The sequence below is a fragment of the Callithrix jacchus genome, chromosome 14, assembly GCF_049354715.1.
Source record: "Callithrix jacchus isolate 240 chromosome 14, calJac240_pri, whole genome shotgun sequence".
Classification (NCBI taxonomy): Eukaryota; Metazoa; Chordata; class Mammalia; order Primates; family Cebidae; genus Callithrix; species Callithrix jacchus.
The window spans coordinates 75492041-75512347 of record NC_133515.1 but is presented as its reverse complement, the minus strand read 5'-3'; the positions used below and the strand labels follow the sequence as shown (position 1 = coordinate 75512347).

The window sequence follows — 20307 nt, the reverse complement described above, 5'->3', positions numbered from 1 at the left end:
CCAGCCTAGGTGACACAGTGAGACTCTGTCTCAGGGAGTGGGGGGGGATTATAAATCAATAACATTTGGAAGAATAAATTCCCTCTATCACTATCTTGTTTCTGATTATAGACGCAAATACTCAAATATGAGTCATACTGTCTGTGTAACTCATTGAATTATATGGTAAATTGTATGGTATACCAATTATATCTCAATAAAACTGTCAAAAAATTTAAGTCAGATGCTGGGGAGGGTGGAGTTGGGGGAGCTGTCCTGTTTGAAAACAAAACTTCAGAAAAACTAACCTTCTACATGAGCTTACCAATGAAACCAAATGCTAAGCAGGCTCTGGTAAAACAGAATAGATAAGATGTTTCTGGCATGTTAATAAAGAAATTCCTTCAACTAATTTGGTTCTTGACTTGATCGGCAGCCAACAAAACGCCTTTGCTAACTGCAATTCTGACCCACTCCTTTCCCCTCTGTACAAGAGACATATGTGAAGAGGGTGACAACCACATGCTTCTACCAGAAGGAAAAATTAATCTGGCAATCTTCATGGAATAGTTTAAGGAGGGCAGAAAAAAAAAAGATTCCAGAAGATTTTTTAAAAGCATGAACTACTTTCCTCATAGGCACAGTCTCTTCAACCAGAAGAAAGCAAGCATTCTTTTCCTTTAGTGAAGATACAGTTCCATTTCTGCAAGTTTGTCTTTTTAAAGAAATTTACTCTTTTCTAACCACTGTCCCCTCTCATATGCAGAGGGGTACACTTCGGGGATTTTTCTGAGATCACTGAACCCTCTCCTTCCTTAGCATAAAAAATAGTATTTTTAAACATGATAACCAACACTACCATGTTTTCACACACCTATTTTTGGCAGTAGAGCCGAACGTACAGACTCTGGAGGCAGATTGGGTTCAACTGCTAGACCCTTGGGAAAAAACCACATAAGCTCTCTGGGCCCTTCTCTTCTCATTTGTAAAATAGAGATAAGTAAAGTTCCTATATCATAGCATGGATTAGAACTAAGATTGGTTGTTACATTTAAAAGTTCACAGAATAATGCTTAGCACATAGAAAGTGCTATGTGCATTTTGAGATGGAGCATATTTTGAGATGGAGTTTCTCTCTGTTGCCCAGGCTGGAGGGCAATGGCAAGATCTTAGCTCACTGCAATCTTCCCCTCCTGGGTTCAAGGGATTCTCCTGCCTCAGCTTCCCAAGTAGCTGAGATTGCAGTGCCTGCCGCCACACCCACCTAATTTTTGTATATTTAGTAGAGAGAGGTTTCACCATGTTGATCAGGCTGGTCTTGAACTCCTGACCTCAGGTGATCCACCTGCCTCGGCCTCCCAAAGTGCTGGGATTATAGGTGTAAAACACAGCGGCCAGTCAATTACTATTATTTCAAAGAGTTAATGAGTAACTTTAAAATACAAGAAGAGTTTGGCTTGTCAACTTGTAACACAAGAGTTGTGAAAATTTCTAAAAAGCTATACAGATATACTGAAATTGAGCAAATTTTGGATGTAAATGGATACCAGACAGTGAAAGCTGGATTTCGTACTACTGGATTAGGAAGCTATAGATAAGCAATGGGGGAAGGCTAGAACAAACCATGCGATGCTCGATTAGATAAAGAGACATCAGTATAAACTCAGGTTTACCTTAAAATGGATAAAGATGGAGAGACACTAAAACAATTATAGATATGTATGTATACATGGTTTAGTAGTATATACATGTATTTACTAGCTTCATCTACTGAGGGAGATCCTAGAAGCAATGGCATGCCAACAGCAAACATACTCAGACCCAGAACTGGGTATCTAATACCATTCTCTAATAAAAGGAACCAGGGTTCCTTGGAAAAATGACTAGGGCAGAGAACATACAAGATGAGCCTAAAGCATCTTGCAGTACCAGAAAGTAAGTGTTAAAAACAAAATGATGGGGACGTATCAAAGGGACACCGAAAAGAGCCTAAAAGAGCTCTCAATGGCTAAGCTGGAGCAATATGGGCAGCAAAATAAATCATGCAGTACTGGATCATAACAAAAGTATAAAATAAATATCCACAAATCCATACTAATATAAAATAACTGAATAAATAAATACATGAGGGCAAAGACATAAATCTCTATGGAAAAATTTCAGGTAATTTATAAAGCTACTCACTTCCTCAATGAGGTGAAGTTTAACTTCTTAGCTTTTGAGTGTGGGGCTGTGTTTAGTGACTTGCTTCCAAAGAGTACAGAAAGAGAAACGTAGGGAAAAGTAGCTTTACAGTGCAGAAACCTGGTCAACTACAACAGCCAGGTATCAAAGTTAACATTGCCAGTGATCAATCATGTCAACAGCATGCATACTTCATTCTCTCTAGAATCTATAAGCCCAATTTAACCATGAGAAAAAAACATCAAAAAACCGTAAATTTAGAAACACTCTACAAAATACCTGACAAGCAGTCTTTAAAACTATCAAAGTTATCAAAAACCCAAAAGTCTAAGAAGCTGTCATACACCAGAAAATTCTGCTTAAGGGGACATAGTGACTAAATAGAAGATGGTATCCTGGATGGAATCCTGAGACAGAAAGAGGCATTAGAGAAAAACTAGTGAAATCCAAACAGACAGTGGAGCTTAGTTAACAGACATGTTCTGATACTGGTCCTCAGTTGTGCCAAATCCACCATGGTAACATGTTAAAAAAAAAAAAAAAGGAAACTGGGTTATGAGTCTTTGTGACTTTTATAAATTCAACAGTATTCTAAATAAAGATTATTTTTTAAAAAAAGTATATAGTAAGTCAAACATTTTAAATGATGTTTTAAGTAGCATGACTTTAAAAAGATAAGCTTAAACAAAAAGGTATTTCTCATCCAAAACAACTAATCTTATCATGTATTAATAAGTGAATACGTTCTACAAAAAATGGTGTTAAAAAAAAAAAAACTAGATCCCTTTACTGCCATATAAAGTAAGATTAGGTTACAGACTTTTCTTCTAAAGTAGACCAAAATAAGTTAAATTTTAGTTTAAAAATACATTGTCTAAAATCTTATAAAATCGTTTATTTAAATTTCATTTTACATTATTTTCTATAAAAGCAATGTTACATTATAGAAATATTCTCTACATTTTAATTCATATATTGCATCATAGCATGATAGAAACAGCTAAAGAATCTCAATACAAACAATACAAACCTCCTATAAAAATAGCAACTCTGCCCGGTAATTAACAGAAACCTTCAATTTTGGTTTTTCAAAGAAAATAAAGTTTGTCAAACCTCATGTGAACAGTTTACTGGAGGAAATAAAATCTCAACATTCCAAATCAAAACATCTTCTATGATTAGCAGACCCTAGTAGTACTAGTGAATTAACATTACAGCACTAACCAGAAATAAGAGACCCCAAAAGAAAAATCCCAACACAATGATTATAAAATAAAAATGACAAATTTATTCTTGTTCAAGCTGAATGGCATTGAAAAAGTAAACGTAACTGTGTGTGGCCTGTTTCTGCCAAAGGCTTTATATTCTCTGCTCAATGTTTTTTGAAGGTTTGGAGTTTGTGGTTTTATTTACAGGAGAGATAGTGGAGCATAGGACAGGGACAGGCATGGAAAAGAGAAAGCTGAAAAAGTTTTAGTAATGACATATCCCATCTGAGTTTCCTAACACTTTGCACTTTCAATGCTTTCTTCTTTCCACCGTGTCACCTCCTGAGAATGAAATGGAGGAAAAGGAGTATGAAGCCCCTGGCCTAGGGTCAAAGAGAGATTTTAAGTCACTTATACCTCTGAGGCACTGAAAAAAATACAGGAATCCAAAAAGGGCTCTTAAGGATACACAGGTGTTGAAAGGAAACTCTAAACAATCATGGGTAATCAATCTCTCACTACTCTTATCTACTCCATTATTCTTAGCCAGTTTTAACTGGGAAATATTCAGCAACTTATAACACCAAAACTAAAGACCATAATTTCCATATACATGTGCACTTACAGCATAGGTGTTTTATATTTTATCTCATTTATTTGCTCAAATAAAACTATTCAAAAGAAAAACTGAAACCATAAATCATGAATTCTTTTTTTTTGTTTGTTTGTTTAACGACAGAGTCTCACTGTATTGCCTAAGCTGGAGTGCAGTGCTGCAATCATAGCTTGCCTTGAACTCCTGGACTCAGCAATCCTCCTGCCTCAGCCACCCATGTAGCTGAGACTACAAGCATGTGTCACCAGGCCCGGCTCTCTCTCTCTTTTTTTTTTTTAAGAGACGGGAGTCTAGCTATGTTGCCCAGGCTGGTCTTGAACTCCTGGTCTCAAGCAATCCTCGGACCTCAGCATCCTGAAGTGCTGGAATTACAAGCATGAGCTATCATGACCGGCCACCATGAATTTCTCAAATATTAAAAGTGAGGAAGAAGTTAGAGAACAGCTATTATTCCTTTGAAAACTCAGGCAAAAGATGTTTCTTTCCTTGACACTCCCATCACTGAAGAACTCTTATTCTCAGGTGTCTACTAACCTTCTTGATACTATTTCCTTACTGGTTCTTTCAAATCTGCTAATCTATAACTCCACAGAAGTGGGTGGAAGCAGAAAGAGGAGAAAACAACTTCCTTCTTGAAGACGTTACACCTCAATCAATCTGTCCAAAATCTAACTCCACATCTTGCTTCATTCAACATTCCCATCTCTCCAGGTCATCTATGCCCCCAATTTCCCCTGTCATTAATCTAATCCACATCATTACCATTCACTGCTAACTGGTATACCATCTTCCACATAATCTGAAATATCAAATGAAGGACTAACGGTACACTCTCCACCACATCCATCCCTCACAGGACTAAGAAGTTGTCCCTGTTGTCAAGTAGCTCACTATCTACTCTTCTGTTCATCAAACACCTCAACTGATTCCCTTATTTCTATCGCATTTAATTTATGACCTGGAGACAGTTTCTCAAGACATATTCTGGTCTCACCTACCTTTCTACAACAAAACACAGTGACTACAAGGCATGGGATCTAGAGGCAAGACTGCCTAAATTCAATCCTGGTTTCACTACTTACTAGATTTACTGACTTGGGCTTTTTTGGGGGGTGTAGAGACAGGGTTTTGCCACATAGCCCACCCTGGTCTTGAATTCCTGGGCTCAAGCAATCCACTCATCTGGGCCACCCAAAGTGTTGGTATTACAGGAGTGAGCCACTGCACCTGACCTGGGCCTATTCTTGACCTTTCTTTTTATGTCTCAGTTCCTGTATCTGTAAAATGGAAATAAAAACAATATCTACCTTGTAAGGCTGTGAAGAGGATTAAAATGAGAATACCTATAAAGTGCTTACATAAAATGAGGCCTAATACATAGTATGTACCCTATAAATGGCATCTGCTGTAACTATTGTTATTAATATCTAATATTCCCCATTGTTCTCCGATAAAAATCATTTGATGTAGTTTGGCCTAATTCCTGCATGATCTCTTCTTCCTTACTCCTCCTCCTATCAGGTCTTCATTCTTCAATATTCACCTCAACTACAATGCCCTTCCACTTTATCTATTTAAACCCAAACAGCCCAAACTTTCACTCTATCTCTTCTAAAAAGTCTTTATTTGGCCATGAGCTGCAATTTTTCTGATCTTTTAAAACTTTTATTGGGAATCACATAATAATCACAAAATACACCATAGTATATAACGCTATAATTACTCAGTACTGTCCCTTATCTAGTCTGCCACCACCTTAAGACAGATTACATTCTGTTCATCCTCTGTGCTAGCCAAGGTATGCAGCTCAGCATGGGTGCTCAATAAATACTCCTGAGAAAAACACTAACAGAAAGATAGAAATGATATAGTACTGGAAGAAAGTAGCATGATCAAACTCCTTGACAACAGACCACAGACAATGTCACCATTTCCTCCTACCTTCTCAATCATTTGTAATTAGGATGTTTTGCCAACTACTCTTTCTGAACAGCAATTATACCCTCCTAACTAGACTCAATAGCCTCCTCCCAGTCCTTATCTCCCCTACTTCTCTGACTTCTCTGCTAAATATCTAACTCCAAATTACAACCCCAAACTCGAAACTCTTTGTGTTTGGAAACAGAGAGAAGACCATGTATAGACACCAGGAGAAAACAGCCAACTATAAGTCAAAGAGAGAGGCCTCAGAAAAATCAACTCAATATACTGCAACCTTGATCTCAGATTTCTAGCCTCCAGAGCTGTGTACCATGGCTGGCACAGAGGATGAACAGAATGTAATCCATCTTCTCAAGGTGGTGGCAGACTAGATATGTCAACCAATACATGTAGAATAAATAAATGGAGTAAGGAAATCATTATTTGGCAACCCTTATACTAATAATTCAAGTACAAATCATAACAGATGTTAAAATTCATGGTGAGGAAGAAAATATTATATAGTCTCAAAGTATCTCCCCATAATTTACTTATTAATTTAAAAGGAAGAAATAATAACCTGATAATGAAGAAACTTGGCACACCCATGTTAACCAAATAATCAAAGTCAACATTAACAAGGGGACTAATCAACATCATGTTCTTCCTGATATGATTCACTGAGGACACACGTCACTATAAATTTCTGCCAAAAAATGTGTAACGTGAATTTAAGCAAAAGGAAAACACCAAACGTACACCAAACGGGGGCATTCTGCAACATAAATGATGTATGCTACTCAAAAACGCAGGTGTCTAAAAACACAAAGAAAGGCTGAAAAACTCTTCTAGATTAAGAGACGAAAGAGTCTTATAAACTAAAAACAGCATATGATTCTCCTGGATTGATTAATTTCTTGGAAAATGCTATAATAGACATTACTGGGACCACTGAAATTTCAATGAAGTCTGTAGATCAAATAACAGTATTGCATTAATATTAAAATTTCCTGATTTTGATAATTTATTCCAGTTTAAATACATGTCTTTGATTTTGAGAATACACATGAGAGTGTTTAAGGGTAAAGGAGTTTGATGTCTGCAACTTACCTCAAATGGTTCAGGAAAAATAAATATTATATATAGAGAGAAAAAGTGATAAATATAGTGAAGTATTAGCCACTGATGAATCTTGGAACGGGTGTATGACAGTTATTTTATTTTTATTATTCTCTCATTCTTTGCAATTATAGTGTGAATTCAATTATTTTTTAAAAAGTAAACTTTTTTTTTAAATGGAAGTTTCAAACAGCAGATTAGACAGACACAATTAAAGATAATAAAGATATGAACCATAATACAAGACACAATAAAGAGTAAGAAAAATTGAGACAGCGGGGGGGTGGGGAGGGAGGGGAGGGTGGGGAGGGATAACATGGGGAGAAATACCAGATATTGTATGCACCTTAAGTTAAATAAATAAATTTTAAAAATAATAATTAAAAAGAGAAAAATCATAAGAAGACATGGAGAACTATAACAAAGTTAAAGAATACAATAGGAGCTCTAAAGAGAAACAGAGATAGCAGAAGAAAAGATATCAAAGATATTGCACTTCACAATTTTCCAGGACTGAGGAAATATGCTACTCTTCAGATTAAAGCAAAATAAATATTTTTATTAAAATCCACACATAACATTGTGAAACTGTACATATCAGAATCAAAGAAAAAAAGTCTTAAAAGTTAAATAGGGAGGAAAAAGTAAGATTAGCTACAAGGAACAATAATTATATTGACAACAGACTTCTCAGCAGCACAACAGGTAAACAGAAGACAACAAAATATCTTCTAAGTGCTGAGAAAAAACAACCATCAACCTAGATAGAGTTGTATATTCCACTACACTACAATTTAAAAGTACAGACAAAATAAAGATAATTGGAAAGGGGGGGAGGAAGACAGAGTTTACCTTATACAGTTCCTCACTTAAAAAGAAAAATAAGAAAGAAAAAAATCCTACCAAATACTGCTTCAAGAGTAAAGAAAACTGAACCCAGAATGAAGGAATGTAATGCCAAGAAGAAACAGTGAGCAAAGAAGTTGAAAACTCCTCCAGGTAAAAGCACTGTCTGTATAAAATGATAAAAACTAAACTGGGACATTTAAGGACAGCAGAACCAAAGAGACAACACAGAATAGGAAGGTGGTGAATGAAATTATGCCTTCTAAAATCCACACACTGACCAGAAAGAGAACACATAAAGATCAGTTAACTTTAGACTAATTACACATGAAATTTTAACAGTAACCACCAAAAGTGTAAAAGTAAAATCTGTAACTTTTAAATCAATAGAGATGAAAGAGAAGAAATAAATCTTACTGAATACCATTTAAATAGCTGCCCAAGCAGGTTAGAGAGAAAAGAAATTTGAAATGAATTTGAAAAATACTACATTGTAGGTCAAATGAGTTTTAAATTCTTCAATTGGCATTCATTTATCCATATCTTGTGTAGTTGAAACATTATCCACCACATTTCCCAATTTGTCTCCTTAGAATAGTTGTCTTATTATATCTTTGCCCACTTAGGTCCCACAGCAGTATTTTTAACCCATATCTACTCTTTTGGAATGACTTCACAGTTCTCTACAACTGCAAATCCAATTTTTCTTCAAGTCCCAAGTCAAGATTTGCTCTTCTAGGAAGTCAACTCATCTTTCCCTTAAATTAAAATTTCTATAGTATTTATAGTTTTACTGTTTTTTCTAATTGTTAAAATAGTGCCTCAGATGTGTTCCTTAGATGTTCTATTCATGTAGATTTTGTTTCCTTATATCAGAGCTTCAGTTCCTCAAGATAATAATTTTTTTAGAATCTCCTAAGCAATCTAGCAGTGTTGTTTATTTTTCACTTAAGGATGAAGTAAACCTTAAGTGTAGTATTTTCCTTTAATAAGTTCAAAAGATAGGAGTTTTGCAAAATACACATAAATACATACCTCTCACATATAAAAGTAAACCAAGTTTATAAGGTCTTTGTTATAATCTTTGGATACACGGAAAAAGTGGATGTCTTTTTAAATAGTCATTTTCACTGTCTTCCTTTCATTTTTGCCAAATTTTATTAAAAGTAGTCCACAGCCAGGCACAGTGGCTCATGCCTATAATCCCAGAACTTTGGGTGGCCAAGGCAGGTGGATCACAAGGTCAAGACTTCAAGACTTCAAGACCAACCTGGCCAAAATGGTGAAACCCTGTCTCTACTAAGAATACAAAAATTAGCCAGGTGTGGTGGCACATGCCTGAAATCCCAGCTACTCGGGAGGCTGAGACAGGACAATTGCTTGTATCTGGGAGGTGGAGGTTGCAATGTGCCAAGACTGCATCACTGCACTCCAGCCTGGGCAACAGTGCAAGACTGGAAAAAAATTAAATAAATAAAAGGACATATGCTCAGAATTTAAAATGAATAAGATTAAGCCAAAGGAAGTCAGAAACCACTAGTTTAGTGAGAATTTTCATAAAAACTGAAAATATGGCTAATTTTATAATTACTATGGAACCTTGGAGTTTTCCATAATTATATTTCACCACAATATTAGTTGGGAAAGCCAGGGAAAACATTTATGAATTAAAATAAAGCAACATATTGATGAAATAAAGATCATCTAAATAAATGCAAAGATATACCATCTTCATAGATCAGAAGATTCAGTGCATTTAAGATCTCAATTCTCCACTGAGTGACAGATCCCACATAATCCCAGCAGACTGTGTATATGATAATATATCACAAAATTATATACAAAGATATAAAAAAATGAATACATGCAAAAACTGATGAAATCTGACTAAGGCTTAGTTAATTGTATTGTGCCAATTAATTTCCCCATTTTGATAATGTACTGTAGGTATATAAAGATATCACCATTGGGGTAAGCTGGGTGTTGGGTATGTGAGACTTCTTTTACTCTTTCTGCAATGAATTTACAATTACTTATCTCAAAACTTAAAATCCCAGTAGGCTTTTATATTTAACTTGAAAAGCTGATTCAAAAATTGGTATGGAAAAGCAAAGGACCTAAAATAACTAAAACCATTTTGAAAAGGTAGAACAGAATCGAAGGACTCACTCTGCCTCATTTCAAGACTTTTTATGAAACAGTAAACAAGACAATGAGGTATTGGTGAAAGTACAGATATGCAGCTCAAAAGAACAAGAGTCCAGAATATACTCACATGTGTACTGTCAAGTGATTTCCATCAAGAGTGCTGAGGCAATTCATTCATGATTCATTTATACAAAGCTCTAATAGAGCTTTCATGGTGACAGAAATGGGAACAGTAATTGTGGGTGGGTGGTATTTATGACTGGCTGGGAAGCAGCATGTATTAATCTGTTCTCATGCTACTAATAAAGACATACACAAGACTGGGTAACATAATGGAAAGAGGTTTAATTGACTCTCAATCCCACTGGCTGGGGAGGCCTTCCAATCATGGTGTATGTTAGCATACAGGCAAAAGAAGAGAAGATTCTTTGAGCAAGGGAAGGTAGATGATTTATACACAAAGAACTTTTATAATCTCAACTTTCTAAGAGCTTAAACAAAATTAATGTCTTATTTGAACATATCTAAATTTATGGTCAAATTTAAAAATCTTCTACAGAGTTTAAGGGCTAAGGTAGGCAGTACATTACTACATCAGGAAACCAAACCTATAATCAGGTCAAGGCAGTTGGAACTCAGAAACGTGGCATCTTCCAGAATAAAAAGACTGTTAAAAAAAAAAAAAAAAAAAAAAAAACTAAAGCAGAAAAGAAACACAATTTCTGTACATAAAAAGGTGGTATGAAAAAATAAATAAAAATAAAACATGATTTCATCTCTTGAATCGAATGCCTTTTTTGTATTGGTGAAGAAAGTCCTCTTCCTAAAAGGGCTTTGTATTAAAACAAAAACAAAATAAAAGTCATATATGATAGCCTTCTGATATATTCACTAGTCAGTCACTAGGGGTCTTTAGTTCAAAATGACAGAGTATCTTCACATGCATGTAAGTTATGAACATTACTTAATATGCCAAAGATACATTAAGCCTACAGATTTTAGATTTAAGACCTAATAATAATCCATTACATTTAACTCATTCAGTATCCACTATTGCCAGAACTCTAAGTCAAGCCCAATGCCACCTCCTCTGCAAGGCCTGCTCTGATTTCTCCCAGTCAGAAACAACCATCTCCTTTCTCTAAATTCACACAGTTATGGTTTGTTTCTCTCATGTTGGTTCATTTATTCATTTCACAAACATGCATTAAGAATCTAATATGGGTCAGCTACTGGGGATACAGCAATGAACAAAGCCAAATCACCAGTTTCCTGGATGTACACTCTAGTGGGGAGAGACAGGCAATAAACAAATAAACACATGGTGATACATGCCATAATGAAAAGTTAAGAGCCAAAGTGAATTTTTTGTGAAGCTAACAAAACTTAAAGTTCAGGCCCCTTCACTTGCATGGCCCTCTGTGAGTGCTGAGAGTTGCTGGGACATGTAGAGTATTCCAGGTGGAGCCAGGGAGCCAGGTAGTTATCAGAAGGCGTTTTTTTGTGAGCATATCTGATTAAATGCCTAAAGAAATCTCAAAAGAAAGGGGCCTAAGGTTACAGTATTTTGTTGGGATATCTTTTCTCATTCTAAAGCTTCACTTTCATACCCTTTTTAAAAAAATTCTGGTTTGTTTTTTTAATGAGGGTCCTCAAAACTGCATAAACTTCAGGTCCCATAAAACCTGGATCCATCCCTGATTTGTATCCTTGAAAGTGGTGGGAAAAGTGCTGTTTTTTGTAGGGTGGTAAGGAACAGCCTCCTTATAAGGTGGCATTTGAACTGAGACTTAAAAGGAAGAAGCAAACTAAACAGATACTTTGCGGGGAAGAGTAGATTTTAGGCAGAGACAGCAAGCTAAAAACCCCGAGGCAGAGCATGAGGTACAGAGTAGGTTAGAAGGACAGCAGCAGAAGAAATATATAATAACAAATACTACTAGGCACTAACAGCAATTAACAATGACTACACTATTATGTGTCAGGTACTGTCCCAAGCACTTTTCCAAGCAACTCCATTTTACAACTGAGGAAACTGAGACAGACAGAGAGGAATTAAGTAATTGGCCCAAGGACAAAGAACTAGTGGGTGGTGAAACTAGGCAGCCTGGCTCCAGAACCCTGTTCTCAAATCACTATGCTGTTCTACAGAGAGGCCAGTTGTGCAATTATGGGGTATCTAGAAAATCTCTCAGCCATCGAGAGATTTACTATGATATAAATGAGAAAACCAACAAGATTTTGATCTCAAACTATGATGGCTAACAGCAGGTACACATTTTATGTTCCCCGTAAATATCAAGTATCAAGTCTTGTCATTTCTGCTATTCTACTCACAGTCCCTAACACATTTCCTCTCATACTACACACCTCAATGTATGGTGGCTGTTCAATGTACTCTCATGAGAGAACTTAATATTCATTCTCAATACAAAATGATGCATTAGATATGTTTCACAAATAAATACATACACAGATCAAAGGTTGGAGGTAAGTACCACCTTTAAGAAATCAGATCTGTATCAAAGTCAGATAACCTGTTTGTTTGCTTTTCAAACATTCTAGCAAAATTATCTGCTATCTGTTCCATTGTCACTTTTCATCTCAAACAGCTACTGATGATAGGAAATTCTACTTTAATCAACTTTAAATGATCTTTCTGAAGTTTAGGGCCATTTCTTCTGGTCTCTCTAGACTCTATCCTAAATGGAAGTAAATAAAAGTGAGCGTAACTCCAAATAACAATGTTTGAGCTTCTTTCAAATGTTCTTTTCTAAATGCTTAAGGTCTTCATCAGTCAGGTTTAAGAATTGAGTTTTTCAGAAAGGTTCTCACAAATGCTGATTATAATGGAAGAATTAGCCTTTGATAATATTAAGTAGAACACCTTGAAAAACGCCTAATTACAAATAAACTAACACATAATTCTCTAAATGCATACAAATTGGTTTCCTGATTTTACTGCCCAATCCTCACCTTTTTTCCTGCCAGCCTTCACAGACACTTAAATCTATTTACATAGACTATCATTTGAATGCTACCTGGAAGCTTAGCAACACTGCAGCCTGTGCTTCAGAGTGAATGGCTTCCAAACACACATAGATAAAACGAATCAGTATCAACCTTTCAAAACATGTTCTTCAAGACACTAAGACTAAGGACAAGCAATATGTATTAAAGAGAAAAAGAATCTCATAGTTTTTCTCATCAAGGGCCTATGATGGTAATACCACCTCCACAACAAAACAGCTCTGACAGGTGGATTCCACAAGGTCACAGAGCTAATAAATCCGATTGTCCACATCCTCATTCAGTGCCTTTTAACTACACCATGCCACCTTAAGTACAATAAATATGTTATTACGCTGAGTAGGAAACCATTTTCAAAATAAAAATCTCCACCAACCTTCCAAGAATGACTATAATCAGGTCTCTTATTATTAAAGCAAAGTTTATCAGGTTTCTTTACCATAGGACTTCTCAGTCTTTAACCTAATCATCGTATGGCTTTTCCTGAAGCACCCCAACTACTTTGGAAAAATGCCTGTGTACAGAATTTGGCTAATGCCTAAAAAGTCCAGTCCAGAAGTCACTAAAGATGACTCTAAGGCTTAAAGCCTAGAGTCTTTGTGTTTGTAGTGTTGGGACAGGCTAGGAATCGTTCACAGGGACCAGACTAAAACCTTAAGACCAGATAAGATATTTCCTTAGATACATATTAAAACTATTCCTTCGGCAGGGCACCGTGGCTCAAGGCTGTAATCCCAGCAATTTGGGAGGCCAAGGCGGGCAGATCATGAGGTCAAGAGATCAAGACCATCCTGGCCAACGTGGTGAAACCCCGTCTCTACTAAAAATACAAAAAAAATTAGCTGGGCTTGGTGGTGTGCGCCTGTAGTCCCTGCTACTGGGGAGGCTGAGGCAAGAGAATTGCTTGAACCGGGAGGTGGAAGTTGCAGTGAGCCGAGATTGTGCCACTGCACTCCAGCCTGGAGCCTGGTGACAGAGTGAGACTCTGTCTCAAAAAAAAAAACAAAAAAAAATTATTCCTTCAAAATAATTGCTCTTTTGCCTTATCCTAACTCCAGCTTTACTATCTCCTGCATCTTTCTAGCAATGTATCTAGATAAACATAAGGACATAAAGACTTAAAGGGGGGTAATAATAAAAATTAAGTTGGAAAACTGCCTGAGAAAAGATGGCACAATGCATGTGAAAATCATATTATATGTTGATCATGTGATCTATTATAACAGAACTATCTAATTTCCCCAAGAAAACTTTTTCAAACAGCAAACCCTGTGGATTTTTTCTTTTCATTTTTTTTGGATCATGAAGTTCTTAAGAATGCAATGAATACCATAAGCCATCTCCACAGAAAAACACAAATACATATAACATTAAGCCTATTAACTTCAGAGCACTTTATGGGCCTCCTGAGGCCCAACCAAAGAGCTCTAGTTGTCAGCTCCTAGGTCCCTAAGTAACCCAAGCTGCAGACACTTCATGACAGATAAAGCCTGCAGTTACAGGACACTTACAAGATATGACTTTTTTCAGACAGTGCAGATAAGATGTATATATGCATTGGCCTGAAAAAAATAAAAATAACTTAATTACTGAGTAAAATTTGAGTCATTTATCCAAGACCAAAAGCAGAAGGGCCTATGATGGTAATACTACCTCCACAACAAAACAGCTCTGAGAGGCTGATTCTTCAAGATCACAGAGCTAATAAATCCCAGATTGTCCACATCCCCATTCAGTGCCTTTTAACTATACCATGCCACCTTAAGTACATTACACTGAATAGGAAACCGTTTTCAAAATAAAAATCTCCACCAACCTTCCAAGAATGACTGTAATCAGGTCTCTTATTTATTTAATCCAATCATTCCATTTTTACCACCTAAATGCTGACAAATTAAGGAATATAGATAGATAGATAGATAGATAGATAGATAGATAGGCTTTTGAAAACCAATGTACTTCTCTAATGCGGTTAATTTGTATAAGAAAACTCTAAAACAGCAAAACAAATAAAAATATGTAACTTTATAGCATAAACTTGATCATAGACAAAAATACAAATAAAAGGGGGATCTGATGCCAAAAACTACATGAAATTTCTCTGCTTTGGTCACTGGTATTGGAAGAGTATGGCAGGCAGGGCCCAAGCATCTTTTTATCTGATGTCCACTTGACAATGGACAAAAGCAGTGAGGCCTGGCGGCACAGCAGGAGTTAGAGTACTTAAAGAGCTACACTAACTCAAATGTGGCTACAACTCAAATGCTAAACTGTGTGCCTCAGTTTTTCCACTGAAAATGTAATACATTATCTGCCCATCTCTTGTCTTTAGAGAGGCAGTACTGTCTATTGGTTAAGAATACAGTCTCTAACTGGTTCAAATTTTGGCTTTACCACCTACCAACTCTGGCAAGTTAATCTCCTTGTGCCTCAGTTTGTTCAACTACAAAATGTAGTTAACAACAGTACCTATCTCACAGTTTTGCTGTTTAGAAAAATCTTACAGAGCCTGGTAAGTAATAAGCATTCCATAAACAACAGCTAGTATTACCATTATTGTAAATGAATGAAAAGATTCACCAACTTACTATACTTCTATCATGGAGGAAATTACAGGCCCTAATTTTTTTATTTTTTAATCATGTGACTTAACTACTTTTTTAAAATATAGTAAGTACACAGCCAATTATTCCTGCAAAAAATTTACTGTATACCCTGCCACCTAAAACTTATACATTCATCAAGTTTTAGTTAACTTTTCATCAGAATATAAGTGAACTTGCCCAACCAGCCATAAGCAGCTTGCATCCAGCCACTTCTGCTTCACAGTCATCACCATATGCCTTAACACCATTATTCTTACCTTGACTATCACAATGGCCTCCCAACTGCTCTTCCCCTCCATTCCACTCTTCAGGCTGTAGAAGGGAGATCTTTTAAAAACCTAAATCTAATTTCACTCCCCTGGTTAAAAACCTGCAGTGGTACCCGACTGTCCTAAAGAAGTCCAATCTCCTAATGAGAACTGACAGGCCTGCAAGATCTAGGGCCATCCTTCCTCTCTGGATACTCAGACTACACAGGCCTTCTTTCAAACCAGGCCTCAGAGCCTTCACATATCATGCTCCCCTATCTGGCATAATTCTCTCTCCCCAGTACACCTCGGATCTCAGCTAAAAGGGATGAGCCTCTGACACCCCAAACAGAATCAGGTCCTGGTTATTACATGCTTTCATAACTCTGATCCTTACACTCTTCTCTGTAGCACAAAATGAAACTGCAATAAGATAATTATGTAAATGGCTGTTTAATACTGTCCTTGTCCAAAAAAACAGAAACCCCTAGTAAGATTTGGAACCAAGTCTATCGTTTACTGCTAAAACCAAAGTGCTTACTTGCCCAGTATCTCATACATTGTAGGTGTGCTCAATATACCTGCCTAGTCGAAAAAGTGATGAGATCCATGATAGGGAAAAGCAAATCATCCACAAAACAAGACTAAAGCAGAACATTAGCTGCACTGGATTAAATATGTAAGTTAACATAGGCATTACACTGAAGAGTAAAAACCTACTGCTTAAACATGGGCAAAATAAAGTTAAGACTAAACTTGCCAATGCAAAATTAAGTTTCTTTGTGCATCCTCAGGTGTTATGTGAAACAGGAGGAGTTCAACTTCAGTTACCAGTAAGAAGATACACAACTAAATCAAGACTGCTGCCACATTTGGCACCAACCTCCTCTCTTCTTGGCAGTAACTGCGAGGCCAAGAGTTGAGTTGGCCAGGGAAGAGTGATTTATCCTCCCACATTTAGAAGTGGTCCCTCTACAACAGGAATGCTGTAATGCTAATGGACTTTGAATTCTAACCTTGTCAAATCAGTACCTTACCTAAGTATTCAGTCACTTTTTTAAAAAACAACTTTAAATGGCATCGAATTAAACAAAGTTGCTTTTTCAAAAAAAAAAAAAAGAAAGAAAGAAAAGAAAAGAAGGCAAGCTTTTACACACACAAAAAGTCATTACTTAGAAAATTAGAAGAAAATGATAGGGGGATGATAAGACGCTAAAGGCTGAGAGCAGTCGATGGAAGATGGAGGTCGCCCAGCATAGTATAATAACTACCACCAAGGCCTGGTGAGCAGCAGCTCCCAACCTAGAGCCGACAATCCCAGGAGCAGGCAGGTTTGACAACGCCAGACCCCCGATGTCCGGTTCGTCGCGCTGACCCTGCCAATGCAACAAACGCCCCAGACCCTCTCTGCACTGTGATGAGCAGAGTGGCCCGCTCTCGTTCTGCCCTTCCCTGGAAATGCGCGCAAGAGAGGAGGTGGCAAAAACCACGTCCACCGGAGGGCTCAGGTAAGGGGTGGGGAGGTCTCGGGGTAACACATTTGGCCCTTTGTTCACCAAGGCAGCAGAGCCCTCGGCGGCCGCGGCTCCTCCTCCCCCACTGCTCCCAGGCGCCAGCGTCTCCCGAGGACAGGCGGCGCGGGCTCGGGCGTCCAGGCTTGGCGGCGGGTCGGGACCCCACGGCCTCGGCGGTGCGCGGCCCCTGCCTTTACCTTGTAGACGTCGCCGTAGGTGCCGCTGCCGATGCGCTGAATCAGCTCGAAGTCCTCCTGCGGGTTCCGGCGGGACAGATCGAAGCCGGGGTTCATGGCGGGCCCCAGGTCCCCCCAGCCTCCCTCCCGGGCAGGGGAGGGAGGGCGCACTCAGGGGCCACACGGAGAGAGGGCGCCGCGGCCGGCCCCCGGCTCTCCAGGCGGTCACAATCGCCCGACTCCACGCTGCTGCGGCCGCCGCCGCCGCCGCCGCTCTCCTCACACCGCTGCGGACAACTGCGAACGGTCCAACCGTCCCCGCCCCTCGCTGCCCGCCGCCGCGCCGAACTCGGTCACACCCACAAGGAGAAGAGAACCCTTGCAGCCCCTCGCTCGGGGTGAAACTCCAACATGGCTTCCGCTTTCGCCGCTCCTCCCCCTCCCCCTCCCCTTACTCCGGCTCGTCCAACCTCCTCCCACTTTTCCCGACTCCCGCCCGACTGCGCAGCCGCGATCCCGGAGGTAGCGCTCCAGGCCTGGCGCGCACCCGAGCGGTTCGCGTTCCGGCTCCGCGCGCCTGCCTGGCCCGGCCGGCGGCGGAGCAGCTTGGGACACGAAAAGCCTCGGCTTTCCTGCGGCCCCGTGCCCAGCCGCTGCCGCCAGACTCTTGAGAAGGTTTGCCTGGCCCAGGGACCGTGGTTGGGACCGGCAGAAAGTGGCTTCTTTTCTTTTCTGATTCCCCTAACGACAAAGTTGGATCTTGCTCTATCTGGTCCCAGTTCCAAGCAGATAGCATAGTGGTCATTTACGAGACAGCCAGTGTCCCGAACTTTATTATTATTTCGGAAGCAGCAAAACATAGAATACCACCGAGTGCTACAGCTTTTCTGGGGTTGCAGGGAGGGGGTCACTAAACACACCGTGAGGAAAGCCCCCAGGAGAAGTGAGCTGTGCTTGCTCCTGTCCCCGACACTCGGACCCTTGGAGTTGGCCTGCCAGGGTGCAAAGGAGGGCAGGCCAGGAGGGCAGCCAGGGAGGCGTGTGTAGTAGGCAGCGCGTGGAAGCTCTAGGGGAAAACACGCGGAACAGCTGCCCACCATCCCGCGTGGGAGGCAGGCAGAGCACAGAACTAAAGCAGTGACTGACCTCCCTCTTTGAAGAGGGTTGGATAATCAAAGATGGGCTGGGACTGCACCGGCTGTCAAACAACCCTGCAAAGAAGGGGTGGAGGGTGAGAAGGGTGGACTAGATCCATTACCGCACCTAAAATATAAACACGTGACGATCCGGAAGCTCTTTGACGGTGACCTTACCTACCCAAAGCTCCACCCTGCTTAAGACCCAGATTGTGTGTCTTATCTCTAAACTCTGGACTCCAGCTCTGATTGTTAATACTTGCCCAAGAAAGATTGAGGGTAATGGAAGGTTATCTTTCTATTCCCAATAGACATTTTTTAGAGCTTTAATCAATTAGGGGATGGCCACTTTGGCAATACCACATTGGATTTTTGCTTCAGAAAAGCTTTCCTAATCCCCTTAGGCACCACACCTTCTAACCACTAATATTCCCTAATACCTCGTGGCTCCTGAGAAACTAGGTCTCATCAAACCTGTTAAGGATAAGTATAATCAAATAATAGTAGAGCAAACTACTTAGAGTTAACTGCTTTATACTTAAAAAAAAATCTTTTCAGTCCTTTTCCTTATAGCAAAACTTCGTATTTACTAAATTCTCAAATTGTTTACTTTGAGTATCTGTTGACTGAATTGATGTTTGAAAATGGTTATCTCTTCAACTATACAAGTAGCCTTTCAGTTCTGTAATTTTTAATTATTAAATAAAGCGCCAGTAATATGAAAATATCACTTAAATTATTGCCTTAGGAGTACCTATCATTGAATATCTTCTAGATGGATCTACCTTCAGACTTTGGTATCTTGAGAAACTCCTGACTATAAATGGTATTCCATAGCTAAGGATCTTGCTTTTGCCTGTTTAAGGTACTAGCCCAGGACCCAGACTGCAGGCCTTCCTTCTGTTTGTCCACATTTGGAGAAGTGTTTGGTATCTTTAGGCCAAATAGGATTCAGATAAGCAGATCTGACAAGCTGACCCAAATGGGAACCAATTCTGCTCTTTTTCTCTGCCTTTTTTTTTTTTTTTTTTTTGAGATGGAGTTTTGCTTTTGTCACCCAGACTGGAGTGCAATGGTGTGATCTTGGCTCACCACAACCTCCGCCTCCCAGGTTCAAGTGATTCTCCTGCCTCAGCCTCCTGGGATTACAGGCTTGTGCCACCATGCTCAGCTAATTTTTGTATTTTTAGTAGAGACAGGCTTTCTCCATGTTGGTCAGGGAGTCTCGAACCTCCGACCTCAGATAGTCCGCCCTCCCTGGCCTCCTAAAGCGCTGGGATTACAGGCATGAGCCACCGCACCTGGCCTCTCTGCCTTTTTAATGCTTAGGACTGAATGCTGTACAAGAAGGTTCTAATGGTTTCAGTGTTTTGTTTGCTGAGATTATCATCTGTGCAAATAACTTTGCATTTGCATCACTAATAGACTTCTTTCAAAAGGAAAAGACATTTCAGTAGGTCTGGAACAGTCTTTAAAGTTTTGTCTGTTCCATTTTGGCAGGACCACACTAGTTCTTTTGAGAAGAGATGAATCGTCATGTAAGAGCCTGATCTGCCACGTGGGTTACCACATAAGTA

The 20307-nt window shown here is 39.0% G+C and overlaps 1 protein-coding gene across 9 annotated transcripts in view; it reads right to left on the bottom strand.

The window, feature by feature from the left end:
- Positions 1–18014, bottom strand: part of MAP4K3 (mitogen-activated protein kinase kinase kinase kinase 3) — a 189034-nt gene extending 171020 nt beyond the window's left edge. For all 9 annotated transcript variants that reach the window (XR_004733656.3, XR_013526644.1, XR_013526645.1 and 6 more), the window contains exon 1: positions 17616–18014. Coding sequence is in view for 2 of the 9 variants with exons in the window: in XM_002757828.6 (XP_002757874.1) it covers positions 17616–17711 (96 nt within the window). In the remaining 7 variants the exon portion in view is untranslated. The remainder of the gene's footprint in view (positions 1–17615) is intronic.
- Between the last annotated feature and the right edge of the window lie 2293 nt (positions 18015–20307).